The sequence below is a fragment of the Narcine bancroftii genome, chromosome 6 (assembly GCF_036971445.1).
Source record: "Narcine bancroftii isolate sNarBan1 chromosome 6, sNarBan1.hap1, whole genome shotgun sequence".
NCBI lineage: Eukaryota > Metazoa > Chordata > Chondrichthyes > Torpediniformes > Narcinidae > Narcine > Narcine bancroftii.
In genome coordinates, this window is record NC_091474.1 from 253,866,908 (window position 1) to 253,885,733 (window position 18,826).

The 18,826-nt window shown below is 54.0% G+C and overlaps 1 protein-coding gene across 1 annotated transcript in view; it reads left to right on the forward strand.

Annotated features, from left to right (window-relative positions):
- The window catches only part of LOC138737263 (kinesin light chain 1-like), a 70,980-nt gene extending 52,450 nt beyond the window's left edge, over window positions 1–18,530 (forward strand). The window contains 3 exon segments of the mRNA XM_069888005.1: window positions 14,666–14,790; window positions 17,600–17,657; window positions 18,009–18,530. Of these exon segments, the coding sequence (XP_069744106.1) occupies window positions 14,666–14,790; window positions 17,600–17,657; window positions 18,009–18,098 (273 nt within the window). The 3' untranslated portion in view covers window positions 18,099–18,530.
- Window positions 18,531–18,826: the final 296 nt, after the last annotated feature.

The following is an 18,826-nucleotide window of genomic DNA, read 5'->3' on the forward strand; positions in this document are numbered from 1 at the left end:
CTGCCCCAAGGTTTCAGTCACACAGAACAGGCCCTTTGGCTCATCCCCTCCCTGCTGACCCTGTGTCCCTCTCCTGCCCAGAGCTCTGTCCTCTGTGATTATGCCCACCTGACCCCCCCTCTCCAATAGCTCGCTTCCCACACAGACCCTGTGGATTAAAATATTACCTCTCACCCTTCATCTCCCCAATAACACCCTCTACCTTCTTGGTCTAGAATCTTCCACCATGGGGAACTGGCTGTGCACATTCACTTTGTCCATGCCCTTCATGGTTTTATAAACCTCTCTGCCAACTCTCACCACGGGAGGGATGCAGTCTCGGGACCAGATGCAACCATGGTCCATTGAGCCTGTCGACTCTGCCCCCACCCAGCCCCACTCCCTGGCCTTCTCCCCATAACCTCTGACACCCTGTCAATCTCTGCATTAAATACACTCACTGACCCGGCCCCCACAGCCACACATGGCAGCAAACTCCAGGGGTTCACCGATCGCTGGCTGAAGGACAGCATAGTTATCAGAGCAACCCGGGTCACTGACCCGGAGTCAAATCCTGCACTGTCTGGAAGGAGTTTCTACGTTTTCCCTCCAGAGGCCCCACTTTCACCCTTTAAAATCTATCAGAGGTTGTAGGTGAATCAGATGTTATTGGGTAGCACAGGTTTGTGGGCCGGAAGGGCTTGTTACCGTGCTTTACAACTAATGGGCTGAAAGTTGCTGTACAACTAAAGGGCCCGTGGGCTGGAAAGACCTGTTACCATGCTGTATGTTTACGTTTAAAATGTAATCCTGAAGTTGTCCTACTATCCACCACCATGGAAAATAACCTTGCTAGATCCACTCTGTCCATTCTTTCAACGTTGAAATGTTTTTACGAGATTCCCCCCCCATCCCTTCTGAAATCCAAGGCGTCCAGTCCAAGAGACGTGAAACGTTCCTCATGTGCTAATCCCTTCATCCCAGGAATCGTTCATGTGAATCTTCTCTGAACCCTCTCCAACGCCAGCTAATCCTTTCTTAAATAAGGAGCTGACGTCCCTGCCCTTGTACTCGGCAGTGCCCTGACAAAGGGTAGCATATTAATCCCATTCTCCGCCCTACCTGTGTCACCAATCCCAGAAACCGCATCCCCAGCGTGCGTACAGGAGCAGGGACGTTCATCTCCCAAAGTCCATCCGCCAATCCATGGAACCGTACAATGCTTCAGCAGAGAATCAGGCCATTCAGCCCTTCTAGGCTGCGAACCATTTTTTATTGCCTGATCCCACTACCCTGACCCCAGCCCATAGCCCCCCCATACCTCTCCCATTCATGGACCTGTCCAAATTCATCTTAAATGTTAAAATTGAACCCACATTCACCACTTCAGATGGCAGCTCGTTCCACACCCCCACCCCTCTCTGTGTGAAGAAGTTCCCCCTAAACTTTTCCCCTTTCACCCTTAACCCATGTCCTCTGGTTTGTATCTCACCCACCCTCAGTGGAAAAAGCCGACCTAGATTTACTCTATCTGTCCCCTCATCATTTTGTTAGAGAGAGAGAAAAGGCTAGAAGGTTCGCAGAATGAAAAGTCAGTCAGATTAGATGGGAATCTTTTATAAACAAAGCTACAAATATTCAAATTCTATGCCCCAGGGAATAAAGTCCTAACCTGTTTAACCTTTCCCTGTAACTCAGTTCCTGAAGTCCAGGCAACATCCTAGTCAATCTTCTCTGCCTCTTTCTATCTTATTGAGATCTTTCCTGCAGTTTGGTGACCAAAACTGCACATAATTCTCCAAATTGGGCCTCACCAATGTCTTATACAACTTCACCATAACATCCCAGCTCCTGGACTGTATGATTTATGAAGGCCAATGTGCCAAAAGCTCTCTTTACAACCCTGTCCACCTGTGATGCCACTTTCAGGGAATTCTGTATCTGTATTCCCAGATCCCTCTGTTCTACCCCACTTCTCAATGCCCAACCATTTACCGTGTACATCCTTTCTTGGTTTGACCTTCCAAAATGCAACACCTCACACATTAAACTCCATCTGCCATTTTTCAGCCCATTTTTCCAGCTGGTCCAGATCCCTCTGCAGCTTTGAAAACCTTCCTCATTGTCCACAACACCTCCAATCTTAGTGTCATCTGCAAACATGCAGATCCAATTTCCCACGTTATCATCCAGATCATTGATACAGACGACAAACAACAATGGTCCCAGCATCGATCCCTGAGGCCCCACTAGTCACAGGCCTCCAGTCTGAGAAACATCATCCACCACTACTCTCTGGCTTCTCCTGTCCAGCCATTGTCGAATCCAGTTCACTACTTCACCATGATAACCCAGTGTCTGAACCTTCTTCACTGACCTCCTGTGGGGGACCTTGTCAAAGACCTCACTAAAGCCAATGTGGACAACATCCATGGCCTTTCCTTCATTAACTTTCCTGGTAATCTCCTTGAAAAACTCTTCAATATTGGTTAAACGCGACCTACCTCCACAAAGCCACATTGACCATCTCTAATCAGACCCTGGCTAAACAAATAATTCTACATCCAATTTCTTAGAACACCTTCCAATAATTTACCTGCTACTGCCATCAGTCTCACCGGCCTATAATTTCCAGGGTTACTTTTGGTGCCTTTTTTAAACAACACTCCAACATGTGCTCCCCTCCAATCCTCCAGCACCTCACCCGTGGCTCAGTACATTTTAAATATCTCTGCCAGAGCCCCTGTAATTTCATCACTAGCTTCCCTCATGGTCTGAGGGAATATCCTGTCTGGCCCTGGGGATTTATCCACCCTTATTTGCTTTAAGACAGCGAGGACCCCCTCCTCTTTAATCTGTGTCAGTTCCATGACCTCACTGCTTGTTTTCCTCACTTCCCTTGACTCTGTGCCCATTTCCTGAGTGAAAACTGATGATAAAAACCCATTTAAGATCCACCCATCTCTTTTGGGTCCGGACAAAGCCGACCCCACGACCTTCAAGGGGACCCATTTTGTCCCCTTCTCCACTTTCCCCGTTGATCTGGAACCTGTTGTGTCGACTTCTGTCACTGCACCACTGTGCTCATTGACTCCAATGTGATGACCACCTTGATTCCGAAAGGTGAACAGCAGTAGTCTTTTCCATTCCAGGACACCTGCAATGTCTCCCTCATCTCCTCTACTCCCCAATTCTGCCCTCACAACATCCTCCCTGTCTGTCCCCTCCACAGGGACCACTCTCTCCATAGCTCCCTCGTGCACTCCTCTTTTCCCCTCATTATATACCCCAGGGACCACAGGAGATGCTCTACATGCGCCCACACCTCCTCCCTCACCACCGTTCAGGGCCCCAAACACTCCTTCCAAGTGAAGCGACATTTCACTTGTGAATAGAGCATAGAACATTACAGCACAGGCCCTTCGGCCCTCGATGTTGTGCCAACCCATATATTGCTAAAAAAAACTACTAAACTCTCTCTACACTGTAACCCACTTGTGGCGGTGTGAGCAGTGGAAGAAACACAGCCACCATGTTTATTCTAATTCAACACGTCCCTATAAGGGCAGCAGAAGCTCAGTCACCTGGTACATTGTGACGTCATAATCGCTGCCCAGGGTGGGCGCTGGAAGGGACCCTGGACTCGGAGAGAAACCTCTGACGACGCCATTTCCCCATGGCTGCCCTGCCACGTGGTGATACAAGCAGGGCCGGTTTGCCATGAGGATGTGCGTCGCCACAAACCCGTCCCCCCCCCAAACCGGCTAAGCATCCTGTTGCTTTAGCGGTCGGCCCTGGCGCTTGGGCACAGCCGTCTGCACCGGCTGTGTTAAATCCAGATGGGCTCCCTTCAGGCAGTCCACCGTAAAAAGTTCCTCTCTCCCCCTCAATGTCCAGGGTGAAGGTTCCGCCGGACCGGTGGAAGATTTTGTATGGCCCCTTGTGAGGTCGCTGTGGTGGTGCACCTTGTGGTCCCCTCTGCACGAAAACGAACTGGGCTGAGTCGAGTTCTTTGGGGAGATGAAACAGCCGGGTGCCATGGCATGCTGGGGTTGGGGGAGCTAGGGAGGCCAGTCGCCTGCTTAGGTCCGCCAGCAGGTTTTTGTCGGTGACCGTGGTGTCAGGGTCTGAGCCGAAAAACTCACCCGGCAGGGAAAGCAGTGCTTCATAGACCGTCTCCACTGCTGAAGCCTGCAGGTCCTCCTTGGGTGCCATCCTAATCCCGAGGAGGACCCAGGGTAGTTCATCTGCCCGGTCTGGTCCAGAGACCTGGCCATAAGCGATGCCTTCAGGTGCCTGTGGAAACTTTCCACCAATCTGTTGAACAGCAGGTGGTATGCTGTGGTGTGGTGGAGCTTGACCCCCCCCCCCCCAGGAGCTTCACCATTTGAGTCCATAGGGCAGACGCGAACTGCGCCCCTCTGTCACTAGTGATGTGCGCCGGGACTCTGAAACGAGCAATCCATTGGCTGACCAGAATCCTGGCCCACGTCTCTGCGGAGGCCTCCTTAATCTCTCTCCACCTTGTGGCTCGATCCACCATCGTGAGGAGGTAACGAGCCTCCTTGGATAAGGGCAGGGGCCCGACGACATCAACGTGGATATGTTGGAATCTGCGAACTGCTGGGCTGAAGTTCTGGATGGGGGCTCGCATTTGTCACTGGACCTTGGAAGTCTAGCACCTGGTACAGTTCCTGGTCAGTTCTGCCACCTCCTTCAGCCTGTGCCACACAAACCGCTCCGCAACCATCCACACAGTTGTCTTTACCGCTGGGTGAGAGAGGTCATGATTCAGACTGAAGACCTTCGCCCTCCAGTGCGTTGGGACCACCGGGCACAGCGTGCCTGTTGAGACGTTGCAGAGCAATGTGTCCGGGATGCTGGGCGCCCGGACATCCTTGAGTTTGAGGACCGAGATAGCGGTCCGCAAGGCCTGTTTTTCCGCATCGTTCCTCTGTGCCAGTTGCTCGTAATCCAGGCTGGGCACAAGAATGTTGATGGCTGGATGGGAGAGCACACCCACCACTACATTGTCCATGCCAGCCCTGTGTCGAATGTCGGTCGTGAACTCGACACGTACGAGAGGTGGTGCTGCTGTCTGGCAGACCACGGATCCTTGGCCATTGCCAGTGCTTGAGTGAAGGGCTTGTGATCCGTGTAGGCTGTGAATGGCCTGCCCTCGAGGAAGTCACAGAAATGGCGAATGGCCAAATACAGCACCAGGAGCTCCTTGTCGAAGGCACAGTATTTGAGCTCCGGTGGGTGCAGCTGCTTGATGAAAAAGGCCAGTGGGTGCCATTGTCCATCAAGCCACTATTTTAGAAACCCCCCACCCCCAACTGCCGTAGCTGAGGCGTCCACGGAGAGTGCTGGGTGCGCCTCCAGCCATGGGTGCTCTAGCAGCGTGGTGCTGGCTAGAGCCTCCTTTGTAGCAGTGAAAGCCCTGTCTGCCTCCTCTGACCACAATAAAGTCTTTTCTTTGGTTGCCATGAGTGCGAACAATGGGCGCATGGTGCACGTGGCTCCGGGGATGAAACGATGGTAAAAGTTCACCATCCCCACGAACTCTTGGAGGCCTGTCAGGGTGGAGGGTTTGGGGAATCATTGAACAGCCGCTACCTTCTCCAGCGCTGAAATGGTGTGCCCCAGGAACTGGAGGGACTCCTTGCCGAACTTGTATTTGGCCGCGTTGACCGTGAGGCCGAAGTCCGCCAGCCGGGCAAAGAGTGTGTAGAGGTCAGCTTTGTGTTCGTCGTGGTTGCGACTGGCAATGAGGATATCGTCCAGGTAAATGAACACAAAGTCCAGGTCTTTTCCAACCATGTAGATGTAAGCTCTGCATACCAAACTGCATGAGTTTTTCATGCTCTGCTGGGACCAAGGAAAGCTGCCTCAGGACCTTCGTGATGCTATTATCATCACCCTGTACAAAAAACAAAGGCGAGAAATCAGACTGCTCAAACTACAGGGGAATCACGCTGCTCTCCATTGCAGGCAAAATCTTTGCTAGGATTCTCCTTAATGGAATAATACCTAGTGTCGCCGAGAATGTTCTCCCAGAATCAGTGTGGCTTTCGCACAGACAGAGGAATTATTGACATGGTCTTTGCCAGCTGCAAGAAAAGTGTAGAGAACAAAACAAAGGACTCTACATCACCTTTGTTGACCTCACCAAAGCCTTTGACACCATGAGCAGGAAAGGGCTTTGGCAAATACAAGAAAGCCTCGGATGCCCCCCCAAGTTCCTCAACATGGTTATCCAACTGCACGAAAACCAACAAGGTCGGGTCAGATACAGCAATGAGCTCTCCGAACCCTTCTCCATTGACAACAGCGTGAAGAAAGGCTGTGTCCTCGCACCAACCCTCTTTACTATCTTCATCAGCATGATGCTGATCCAAGCCATGAAAGACCTCAACAATGAAGACGCTGTTTACATCCGGTACCGCACGGATGGCAGTCTCTTCAATCTGAGGCGCCTGCAAGCTCACACCAAAACACAAGAGCAACTTGATCGTGAACTACTCTTTGCAGACGATGCCACTTTAGTTGCCCATTCAGAGCCAGCTCTCCAGCACATGACGTCCTGTTTTGCGGAAACTGCCAAAATGTTTGGCCTGGAAGTCAGCCTGAAGAATACTGAGGTCCTCCATCACCCAACTCCCCACCATGACCACCAGCCCCCCCTCCCCCCCACCCCCCCACCACCCCACATCTCCATCGGGCACACAGAACTCAAAATGGTCAACCAGTTTACCTACCTCGGCTGCACCATTTCATCTGATGCAAGGATCGACAAAGAGATAGACAACAGACTCGCCAAGGCAAATAGTGCCTTTGGAAGACTACACAAAAGAATCTGGAAAAACAATCACCTGAAGAAACACACAAAGATCAGCATGTACAGAGCCATTGTCATACCCACGCTCCTGTTCGGCTCCGAATCATAGGTCCTTTACCGGCATCACCTACGGCTCCTAGAACGCTTCCATCAGCGCTGTCTCCGCTCCATCCTCAACATTCATTGGAATGACTTCATCACCAACATCGAAGTACTCGAGCTGGCAGAGTCCGCAAGCATTGAATCCACGCAGCTGAAGACCCAACTGTGCTGGGTGGGTCACGTCTCCAGAATGGAGGACCATTGCCTTCCCAAGATCGTGTTATATGGTGAGCTCTCCACTGGCCACCGAGACAGAGGTGCACCAAAGAAGAGGACAAGGACTGCTTAAAGAAATCTCTTGGTGCCTGCCACATTGGCCACCGCCAGTGGGCTGATATCGCCTCCAACCGTGCATCTTGGCGCCTCACAGTTCGGCGGGCAGCAACCTCCTTTGAAGAAGATCGCAGAGCCCACCTCACTGACAAAAGACAAAGGAGGAAAAACTCAACACCCAACCCCAACCCACCAATTTTCCCTTGCAACCACTGCAACCGTGCCTGCCTGTCCCGCATCGGAATTGTCAGTCACCAACGAGCCTGCAGCAGACGGACATATCCCTCCATAAATCTTTGTCTGCGAAGCGAAGCCAAAGAAAGAAGAAAGAAGAAGATGAGGCGTTGGAACGTTTGGGCCACGTTCTTTAGACCGAAGGGCATACGCAGGAACTCAGAGGCTGAAAGGGATGATAATGGCTGTCTCATCCATGTCGTCTGGACCTGATGGTATATCTGTATGAGCTCCACTTTGGAGAAGATCCATGCCTCGTGGAGGTTGGCGGAGAAGTCCTGTATGTGGGGCACCGGGTACCTGTCGGGAGTGGTTGCATCATTCAACCGACGGTAGTCCCCACACAGTCTCCAGCCCCCGGACAATTTTGGGTCCATATGGAGCGGCGATGCCCAGGTGCTGTCCAAGCTCTGGACGATTCCCAGTTCCTGGAGCCTTGTGAACTCCTCCTTTTCCTGCTGGAGCTTCTCAGGCGACAGCCGTCTTGGCCTAGCGTGCAGCGGGGGGCCCTGTATGGTGATGTGGTGGAAGACCCCATGCTGGGGCAGGGTGGTGTTGAACTGAGGCTCTAAGATGGCGGGGGATTTGAGGAGGATCTCGTCAAACTCATCCCTGGTGGCGACTATGGCAGCGATTTCGGGCCTGTGGACTTGTGCTGTGTCCAGTCAGGTGGAGTGGAACATTCGGGCGTTGACCAACCTTTTGCCCTTCTTGTCAACCAGTAGGCCGTGAGCTCTCAGGAAGTTGGCCCCTAATGGTGAGGAGCCCACGGAGGCTAGAACGAACCTCCAGTGGAACTTCTCCTTCCTGATCTGGACCTGTGACTTGCGGGTGCCGTAGGTCCTGATGGTGGAGCTGTTGGCCGCCCACAGGGTTGGACCTCAAGATCAGGTGCAAGTTTCTAATGCTATGGGGGGAAGGATGCTGAGCTCAGCCCCTGTGTCCACCAGGAATTGGTGGCCAGTGGATCTGTCCATCATATGAAGGAGGCTGTTTGTGTCGCCAGCCATTGCAGCCAACAATGGCGGCTGGCCTGGTCATTTCCCTGAAACCCACATGGCTGGCGGCACTTACGGGCTTGCACTCCCCAGCGCTGGTGGTAGAAGCACCAGGTTGACTGGCCCTCCTCTGGCTTGGTCTTGGGAGTGGCTTGCGGTCGGCTGGCTCTTGGTCATACCACCTGGTTGAGGGCTGCCTCGTTCTCCCTCTTCATACGCCAGAGGGCATCTGCACGGGCTGTTGCTCTCCTCGGGATCGAGAAGTCTTCATCTGTGAGGAGCAGCTGGATGTCCTCCGGCATCTGTTCCAGGAATATCTGGCGGAAGAGAAAACAAGGCTTGTGGTTGTTCCGCCAGGGCCAGCATTTTGTCCATCAGTGCCGACGGACAACGGTCCCCAAGCCCATCTAGGTGAAGGAGCCTGGAAGCCTGTTGCTGGGGAGTTAGCCCAAAAGTTCCAAGTAGCAGGTCTTTGAGAGCGGTGTACTTGCCCATAGCCATGGGGTGGTGGATGATGTCGTCCACCCTTGCTGCCGTATCTTGGTCCAGAGAGCTCACAACATGATAGAACATCATGGTGTCTGTGGAGATGTTGAGGAGTTAAAATTGTGCTTCCGCCTGCCTGAACCACGTTCTTGGACGGTGGGTCCAAAAGGGGGGAAGCTTGATGGAGACAGCGTTAACCTCTGCTGAATCCAAGGTGTTTTGAGTCCAGAAAAACGTCTGGGCCCGTCGGGATCACCACTGTGGCGGTGTGAGCAGTGGAAGAAACACAGCCACCATATTGAGGGTCATTAATGACTATCTTTATCCAAATTCAGCGCGTCCCTACAAGGGCAGCAGGAGCTCAGTCACCTAGTACATTGTGACGTCATAATCACTGCCCAGGGTGGGCGCTGGAAGGGACCCTGGACTCGGAGAGAAACCTCTGACGACGCCATTTCCCCATGGCTGCCCTGCCACGTGGCGATACAAGCAGGGCCGGTTCGCCATGAGGATTTTCGTCGCCACACTTCTATATTTTCTTTCCATCCATGTCCCTGTCTAAGGGTATCTTAAATGCCCCCATTGTTCCAGCCTCCACCACCACCCCTGGCAAGACATTCCAGGCCCCCACAACTCTATGTGTAAAGAACTTACCCCCAATCTCTCCCTTAAATTTCACTTTGTACACACGTCCTCTGGTGTTTGCTGATCCTGCCCTGGGAAATAGGTGCTGGCCGTCCACCCTATCTATGCCTCTCAGAATCTTGCTGACCTCCATCAAGTCTCCTCTCATCCTTCTATGCTCCAGAGAGAAAAGTCCCAGCTCTGCTCACCTGGCCTCATCAGACTTGTTTCCCAATCCAGGCAACGACCTGAGAAATTCCCTCTGCCCCCTCTCCACAGCTTCCACATCCTTCCTGTAATGAGGTGACCAGAACTGAACACAATCCTCTAAGTGGGGTCTCACCAGAAATTTCTAGAGCTGTACCATGACCTCTCTACTCCTGAACTCAATCCCCCCTATTAATGAAGCCTAGCATCCCATAGGCCTTCTTGATTATCCTATCAACCTGTGTGGTGACCTTGAGGAATGTTTGGATTTGGACTCTAAGGTCCCTCTATTCATCCACACCCTTCAGTAACCGACCATTAACCTTGTCCTCAGCCTCCTGGTTTGTCCGTCCAAAATGCATCACCTCACACTGATCCGGATTGAACTCCATCTGCCACTTTTCTGCCCAACTCTGCATCCTGTCGATATCCTCTTGTAACCTTCAACAACCTTCAGCTCCATCCACAACTCCTCCAACCTTCGTGTCATCCGCAAACTTCCTCTCCATCCTCTCTAAACCCATCTCCTCTAATCCTGAACTTTCTCTCTGTGTTTGGAAGTCTCCTCTCCCTGCCTCCAGTGGGGCAAACAGAATTACACACAAGTGCAGCCGAACCATTTGATTTAACGACAACGTGACTTTATTTTACTTCATGCCCTTGCCAATGAAGCCCAGCATTCCACACAGCAACTCGACCACCCGATCCACCTGAGAGACTACTTTCAATGCATTGTGGTTCTCAACCCCCCACCCCCAGATTTCTTTCAATATCACAGAAGTTACGTGGAGGAAGTTTCGGGACCACGTGCTGGGTTCAGAATAGGTTTGTCCCACTGGTACAGGGAAAATATGGTGGGAAAAGGGAACCGTGGCTGATGAAACAGGTCAGGCAACTCGTCAGGAGGAAGAAGGAAGCAAACATTAGATATAGGAAGCAGGAAACAGGAAGGGCTCATGAGAAGTACATGGTAGCCAGGAAGGAGCTTAAGGAAGGGGGCCTTGACATGTAGGATTAAGGAGAACCCCAGGGTGTTCTATGTGTATGTGAAGAACAGAAGGATGATGAGAATGAAGGTGGGGCCACTAAAGGATAAAGGAGGGAACAAGTGCCTGGAGGTGGAGGAGGTTGGGGAGGGTCTAAATGAAAACTTTACGTCTGTATTCACAAGGGAAAAGGACCTTGATCAGGGTGAGGTTGGAATTGAACGGGCCTGTGTCCTGGACAATGTGGAGATTAAGGAAGAGGAAGTGCTGGATCTACTTAAACACATCAAGATTGATAAGTCCCTGGGGCCGGACGCGATGTACCCCAGGCTGCTGTGGGAAGGGAGGGAAGAGATGGCTGGGGCAATACCTATGATCTTTGAATCCTCTTTGGGTGCAGGTGAGGTACCGGAGGATTGGAGAACAGCAAATGTAATCATCTTGTTTATAAAAGGTAATAGGGAGAATCCTGGGAATTCTAGACGGGTGAGTCTGACGTCAGTGGGGTGGAAACTAATGGGGAAGATTCTTAAGGACAGGGTCTATGAGCATTTAGAGAAGTCCAGTCTACTCAAGGATAGTCAGCAGGGCTTTGGGAAGGGAAGGGTTAGGGTTTTTTGAGGAGGTAACAAAAGAAATTGATGAGGGTCGGGTGGTAGATGGGGTCATCATGGATTTAACAAGGCATTTGACCAGGTTCCCCACGAGAGACTCGTCCAGAAAGTCACAAGGCACCAGATCAGGGGAACCTTGGCCGTGTGGATAAAAAATTGGCCTGTCTGTAGAAAGCAGAGAGTAATAGTGGAAGGAAAGGATTCTGCCTGGAGGTCGGTGACTAGTGGAGGACGGATGGGTTAGGAATTTTGTGGATGATACGAAGGTTGGAGGGGTTGTGGATGGAGCTGAAGGTTGTTGAAGATTACAAGAGGGTATCGACAGGATACAGAGTTGTGCAGAAAAGTGGCAGATGGAGTTCAATCCAGATCAGTGTGAGGTGATGCATTTTGGACGGACAAACCAGGAGGCTGAGGACAGGGTTAATGGTCGGTTACTGAAGGATGTGGATGAACAGAGGGACCTTGGGGTCCAAATCCATACATCCCTCAAGGTCACCGCACAGGGTGATAGAATAGTTAAGAAGGTCTATGGGTCACTAGGATTCATTCATGGGGGATTGAGTTCAGGAGTAGAGAGGTCATGGTACAACTCTACAAATCTCTGGTGGACCCCGCTTAGAGAATTGTGTTCAGTTCTGGTCACCTCATTACAGGAAGGATGTGGAAGCTGTGGAGAGGGGGCAGAGGGGATTTCCCAGGATGTTGCCTGGATTGGGAAACAAGTCTTATGAGGCCAGGTGAGCAGAGCTGGGACTTTTCTCTCTGGAGTGTAGAAGGACGAGAGGAGATTTGATGGAGGTCGACAAGATTCCGAGAGGCATAGATAGGGTGGACAGTCAGTGTCTGTTTCCCAGGGCAGGATCAGCAAACATCAGAGGACGTGTGTACAAAGTGAAGGGAGGGAAGTTTAGTGGAGACGTCAGGGAGAAGTTCTTTACACAGAGAGTTGTGGGGGCCTGGAATGCCTTCCCAGGGGTGGTGGTGGAGGCTGGAACATTGGGGGCATTTTATAGACTCTTAGACAGACATATGGATGGAAGGAAGATAGAAGGTTATGGGGTAGGGAGGGGTTAGTACATGTTTTTATTGGTAGGAATATATGGGTTAAGCACAACATTGTGCTGTACTGTGCTGTCGTGTTCCATCAGTCTCTTAAGTGCCCCACCATGAACCCCCTTGCATAATCTCCAGTGGAGGGCAATGATCCCACTACTTGACACATCTTCCCCTCTCCACCTTCTGCAGAGACCACTCCCTTGTCCACTCATCTCTCCGCACCTATTCCACTCCCCTTCCCGGCACCTTCCCCTGTGCCCATAGGAGGTGCCACACTACACCCACACCTCCTCCCTCAACACAATCCGGGCTCCAAACGGGCCTTTCATGTGAAGCAACACTTCACTGTGTATCCATCTACGTTGGAGAGACTGGGCACAGACTGGGAGATGTTTCACTGGGCACTTTCACTCTGTCCGCACCAGTGACAGGGACGTCCCAACAGCCAACCATTTCTAATCTGAGCCCCACTCCCACACCCACGTCCATCCATGGCCTCATGTTCCATCCCACCAAGACCACCCGTAAATTGGAGGAAAACCACCTGATGTTCTGTCTGGACCCTCTCCAGCCAGACGGCATCAACGTCAACTTGTCCAATTTCTGCCAACTTGCTCTCCTCTTCCCCTTCCCGTCCTCCCATCAGCTTTCCGCCCCCTTCCCTCTCCATCCCCCTCCCCCTGATGGCTGCTGTGCCCTCCCTTCCTTCTCCACCTGTGGGACCGGGCCCCTCCGCCTCCCCTCCCCTCCCCTTTTATTTAGACGCCTGCTGACATTGTTCCAGACCTTGGTGAAGGGCTGAAGCTCGGAACGTTGTTCTGTGTCTATACCTTTGCTACATAAAGGACATTGTCTGACCTGCCGAGTTTCTCCAGCATCGTGTTTCTGGTCCAGTGGGAGTGCCTTGGGGTTCGGACCCGGGACCCTTACTTTTTGTCATGTTTGGAGCAGGGAGAGTAAGGTGGGTGTTGAGAAGACGATATGTGTTCCAGTGGTCAGTGAAGGGTCGGGTAGGGCATCAAGATCAGGTGGGGATCACAGCAGAGAGCAGAGCTGTGAGCTGCTGTACTTGGGTAGATCAGACCAGACCAGGGAGATGGAGTAGCCGAGAGAGCATTTGAGACACTTGCCTTCAATCTTCGGAGCACTGAGTCCAGTCTGGGACATCACAGTGAAGCTACACTTGGGATATCGTGGGCAGTTTTGGCCGCAGGGCGGTCGGAAGGATGTGAAAAAGTTCGAAAGGCTGGAGATGAGTTGTTGCCAGGATTAGAGAAGTTGAGTTCTGCTGAGAGACTGGGAAAACTGGAGTCCGCAGACCCCGTGGTTGAAGTAAAAACACGACACTGGAGAGACTCGGCAGGTCAAACGGTGACCTTTATACAGGAGAGATAGAGACACAGAACCAATGTTTCAGGCTTGAACCCATCATCCAGGTGTGGAAAAATGTTGGCAGGCATCCAAATGAAATGGTGGGGGAAAGGGGCAGGGGAGAAGTCTGGGGTAATAGGTGGATAAGGGAGTGGGTGCAAAACCAAACTTCCTTTCCTTCGAGTAAGGGAGATTGTGATGGGATCTTATTGAGGTCAATAAAACCATGCGGGGCAGAGATAAGGTGGACAGTGGCTGATTCCCATAGTGGGAGAACCTCAGACAAGAGGGCATAACGAGGTGAGGGTGAAGGTACGGGACAGTTCTTCGCATGGAACCGGCCATCAAGAACAGTGCTGGAGGCAGGGGCATTGGCTTCTGTTAACAAATGGGTGTGATGGATTGGAGGGGTGGGGGTGGGACTAAAGCAGGAGTGAAGGTTGTTAGGCGTGTGGACCTGTCTCCGCACTGTTGATCAAGAGGCCTCTGACCTCCCACACGTGCCAGGCCTGCTAACCTGCCCACCCTCTTGTCCATCCACACATGACCCGTGTACCACTCCGGCATTTGCCTGCGTTGTTTGAACAATGCTCAGCTTCTTCTCATTTGTGTTCGATCGCATTAACCAGCATCACTGTGTACCATAGATGATCAGCTGAGATGGGAGGGTGGGGCAGAACTACCTGTAAAGAACTGAACTGGGATGTCCCAGAACAGAACACAGGGTCTGAAGCCTGTCCACAAGGACCACTCATGAGGCAGTGTTAGGTCTGACAAAGGTTTGACCAGGTCATGTTTGACTGTCCTGCATTTGACTGTCCTGTGTTTTGACCCTCCCGTGTTGGACCCTCCCGCAGTTGACCAGCTGTGCCTCTCTGTACCCCCCACCAGGATGGCAGTGGGACCCTGCGGAGGAGTGGATCGTTTGGGAAGATCCGGGACGTTCTGAAGCGAAGTAGCGAGATGTTGGTGAAAAAGCTGCAAGGAAATGGCCCTCCTGAGCCCAGGAACCCCAGGTATGAGGCTCAACCCCTCCCCCTCAACCCCAAAACCCTCCCCTCCTTCCCACCCCTCCCGCCCCCCTCCCTCCCCAGGAACCCCAAATACAAGGCTCAACCACTGCTGAGAGATACACTGGAGGGGGGAGGTCCATCACGACAAACCCCCCCCTCCCTATCCCACCCCTTCCCACCACGCCACACCCCTCCCCCCTCCCCTCCCTATCCCACCCCTTCCCACCACGCCACACCCCTCCCCCTCCCTCCCCTCCCAATCCCTCCGCTTCCCACCATGCCACATCCCTCCCCATCCCCTCCCTATCCCACCCCTTCCCACCACACCACACCCCTCCCCCTCCCTATCCGACCACACCACACACCTCCCCCTCCCTATCCCACTGTGCCACACCCCTCCCCCTCCTTCCCCTCCCTATCCCACCCCTTCCCACTATGCCACACACCTCCCCCTCCCTATCCCACCCCTTCCCACCACGCCACACTCCTCCCCCTCACTCCCCTCCCTATCCCACCCCTTCCCACCATGCCACACCCCACCCCCTCCCAACCCCTCCCTATCCTACCCCTTCCCACCACGCAACACCCTCCCCCTCCCTCCCCTCCCTATCCCACCCCTTCCCACCACGCAACACCCCTCCCCATCTCACCCCTCTCTATCCCAACCCTTCCCACCACGCCACACCCCTCCCCCTCCCCTCCCTATCCCACCCCTTCCCACCACACCACACCCCTCCCACTCCCTCCCCTCCCAATCCCTCCCTTTCCCACCACGCTACACACTTCCCCCTCCCTATCCCACCACACCACACCCCTCCCCCTCCCTATCCCACCATGACACACCCATCCTGCTCCTTCCCCTCCCTATCCCACCCCTTCCCACCACACCACACCCCTCCCACTCCCTCCCCTCCCAATCCCTCCCTTTCCCACCACGCTACACACCTCCCCCTCCCTATCCCACCCCTTCCCAACATGCCACACCCCTCCCCGTCCCTCCCCTCCCTATCCCACCCCTTCCCACCACGCCACACCCCTCCCCATCTCACCACGCGACACCACTCCCCCTCCCTATCCCACCACACCACACCCCTCCCCCTCCCAAACCCACCACACCACACCCCTCCCCCTCCTTCCCCTCCCTATCCCACCCCTTCCCACCATGCCAAACCCCTCCCCCTCCCTCCCCTCCCTATCCCTCCCCATCTCACCTCGCCACACCCCGCCCCCTCCCTATCCCACCACACCACACCCCTCCTCCTCCCTATTCCACCAGCCACACCCCTCCCCCTCCTTCCCCTCCCTTCCCACCATGCCACACCACTCCACCTCCCTCCCCTCCCTTTCCCAACACTTCCCACCACGCCACACCCCTCCCCCACACTCCCCTCAGTATCCCACCCCTTCCCACCACACCACACCCCTACCCCTCCCCATCCCACCACGCCACACCCCTCCCCTTCCCTCCCCTCCCTATCCCACCCCTTCCCACCATGCCACACCCCTCCCCCTCCCTATCCCACCATGCCGCACCCCTCCCCCTCCCTCCCCTCCCTATCCCACCCCTTCCCGCCATGCCACACTCCTCCCCCTCCCTCCCCTCCCTATCCCACCCCTTCCCACCACGCCACACCCCTCCCTATCCCACCACGCCGCTCCCCTCCCCCTCCCCTCCCTATCCCAACCCTTCCTACCACGCCACACCCCTCCCCCTCCCCATCTCACCACGCCACACCCCTCCCCCTCCCCATCTCACCACGCCGCACCCCTCCCCCTCCCTCCCCTCCCTATCCTACCCCTTCCCACCTCGCCACACCCCTCCCCCTCCCTATCCCACCGCTTCCCACCATGCCACATCCCTTCCTTCCCCCTCCCCTCCCCTCCTCTCCCAATCCCACCCCTCCCCTCCCCCTTCCTCCCTATCCCACCACGCTACACTCTGTAGCGAGATTGTACGTTCTCCCCATGTCTGTGTGGGTTTTCCCCTGGGTCTCCGGTTTCTCTCAACCTTTGAAACCTACCGGGGACTGAAGGTTTGTAGGGGTGAATTGGGGGGCACAGACTCATGACCGAAAGGGCCTGTTACCGTGTTGTGTCTAAATCAAAAAGTAAAGTTGGCCAGGGTAGAGGTTGAGAACGGACGGGTCAAATTTGAAGGAAGAAAACTCTGTTGATGGGATGACTTTAAGTGAAGTGAAGGAAATGAAAGATACTGGGGACTCAGGACCCTCAGAGCTGCTGGCCAGGGTGATGGTGTTGTTCAGAAGGTGTACAGTGTGTTGAGCTTCATTAACCATGGGGTCAAGTTCAAGTGCCATGAGATAATGTAACAGCTCTATAAAACCTTGGTTAGACCCCAGTGGCAATATTGTGTTCAGTCCTGGTCCCCTCACTACAGGAAGGATGTGGTTGCTGTCGAGAGGGTGCAGAGGAGATTCACAAGGACACTGCTTGGATTGGAGAGCAGGCCTTATGAGGACAGGTTGCATGAACTTGGTCTTTTTTCTTTGGAGTGACAGAGGATAAAGGGTGTCCTGAAGGAAGTGGACAAGATGATGAGAGACATTGATCACGTGGATGCCAGAGGCTTTTCCCCAGGGCTGAAATATCCAACAAGAGGGGGTATAGTTTTAAGGTGCTTGGGGAGTAAGTCTGGGGGGGGGGGGGGGGGGATGTAAGAGAGTGGTGGGTGCAGGGAAAGCACTGCCAGTAACGGTAGAATAGACCCCTCCCCCCCACCACTGTGGTCCTGGTGTCGTGGGGGGGGGGGTTTCCTCACTGGGGCTGACTCTCTCTCTCTCCGCCCCCCCAGCATGAAACGTGCGTCGTCTCTGAACCACCTGAACCGACCCAACGACGAGCTCTTCCAGGTAATGTGTGGTGACCAGGATCGGGACCAGATCCCAAGGGAGGAAGTCTGGGGATGGGGTCCAGGGGAGGGAGACAAAGGATGGGGTGGTGGTATGGTCCGTGGAGGGGATCTGGGAATGGGGTCCAGGGGTGGGGTCCAGGATTGATATCCAGGGTGGGGTCCATGGATGGGGTCCTTGATTTGGTGTCCAGGGGTGGGGTCTGGGATTGATGTCTGGAGGTGGGGTCTGGGGTTGGTGTCCGGGGTGGTATCCAGAGGTGAAGTTGGGGTCAAGCAGTGGGGTCTGGGATTGGGGTCCAGGGTATTCTGGCCTGACACTTACCCTCGGTGAATGTCCCCATCCCCACAGGGTCGCCGCGGGAACCTGGCCGAGTCGAGGGGTCTCAGCTCCAGCAATGTGGACCTGGCCCATCCTCGCTCCGTCCTCACCCACAACTAGGGGAGGCACTTTCCTCCACCCCCCACCCCACAACGTCCCATCACCCCCCTCCCCCTCCCCTTATGGGGGGATGGTGGGGAGAGTCTGCGTCCAGCCCCCCCCCCCGTTCCATTGCTCAGGCTGGGCTCTGGGGCCCCAACCGCCCACCTCTGAAAACACTAATGCGCTGAAGGCCTGGCCTGTGCCGTGATCCCACCCTCGTCCGGTACACAGGCCAAAGTCCGGCCTGCATAGGTTGTGTGCTGGCTGCAGCGCAGACCTCCATCTGAAGTCACGAGCCTGAGGGTAAGCGCCGGCCCTAAGCGGAGCCCAGTCAATGTGTCTGACAACGTGTCACGCCCATCACTGCCCGGACGTGCATGAGGAAGCTGATCAGCGCAAACAGTTTCTGCTGCTATCGCACTCCCTCAATAAAGTCTGGTTGTGACCTCACCGCTGTCTCACTGACATCACCGGCGTCTCGCTTACATCACCACTGTTACACTGACATCACTGGTGTCTCACTTACATCACCACAGTCTCACTTACATCACCACTGTCTCACTGACATCACTGGCATCTTGCTGACTTCACCAAAGTCTCGCTGACATCACCACAGTCTCGCTGACATCACCGCTGCCTCGCTGACATCACTCCTGTCTTGCTGACATCACCAGTCTCGCTGACATCACCGCCATCTTGCTGACATCACCGCTGTCTCGCTGGCATCTCTGCCGTCACGCTGACAT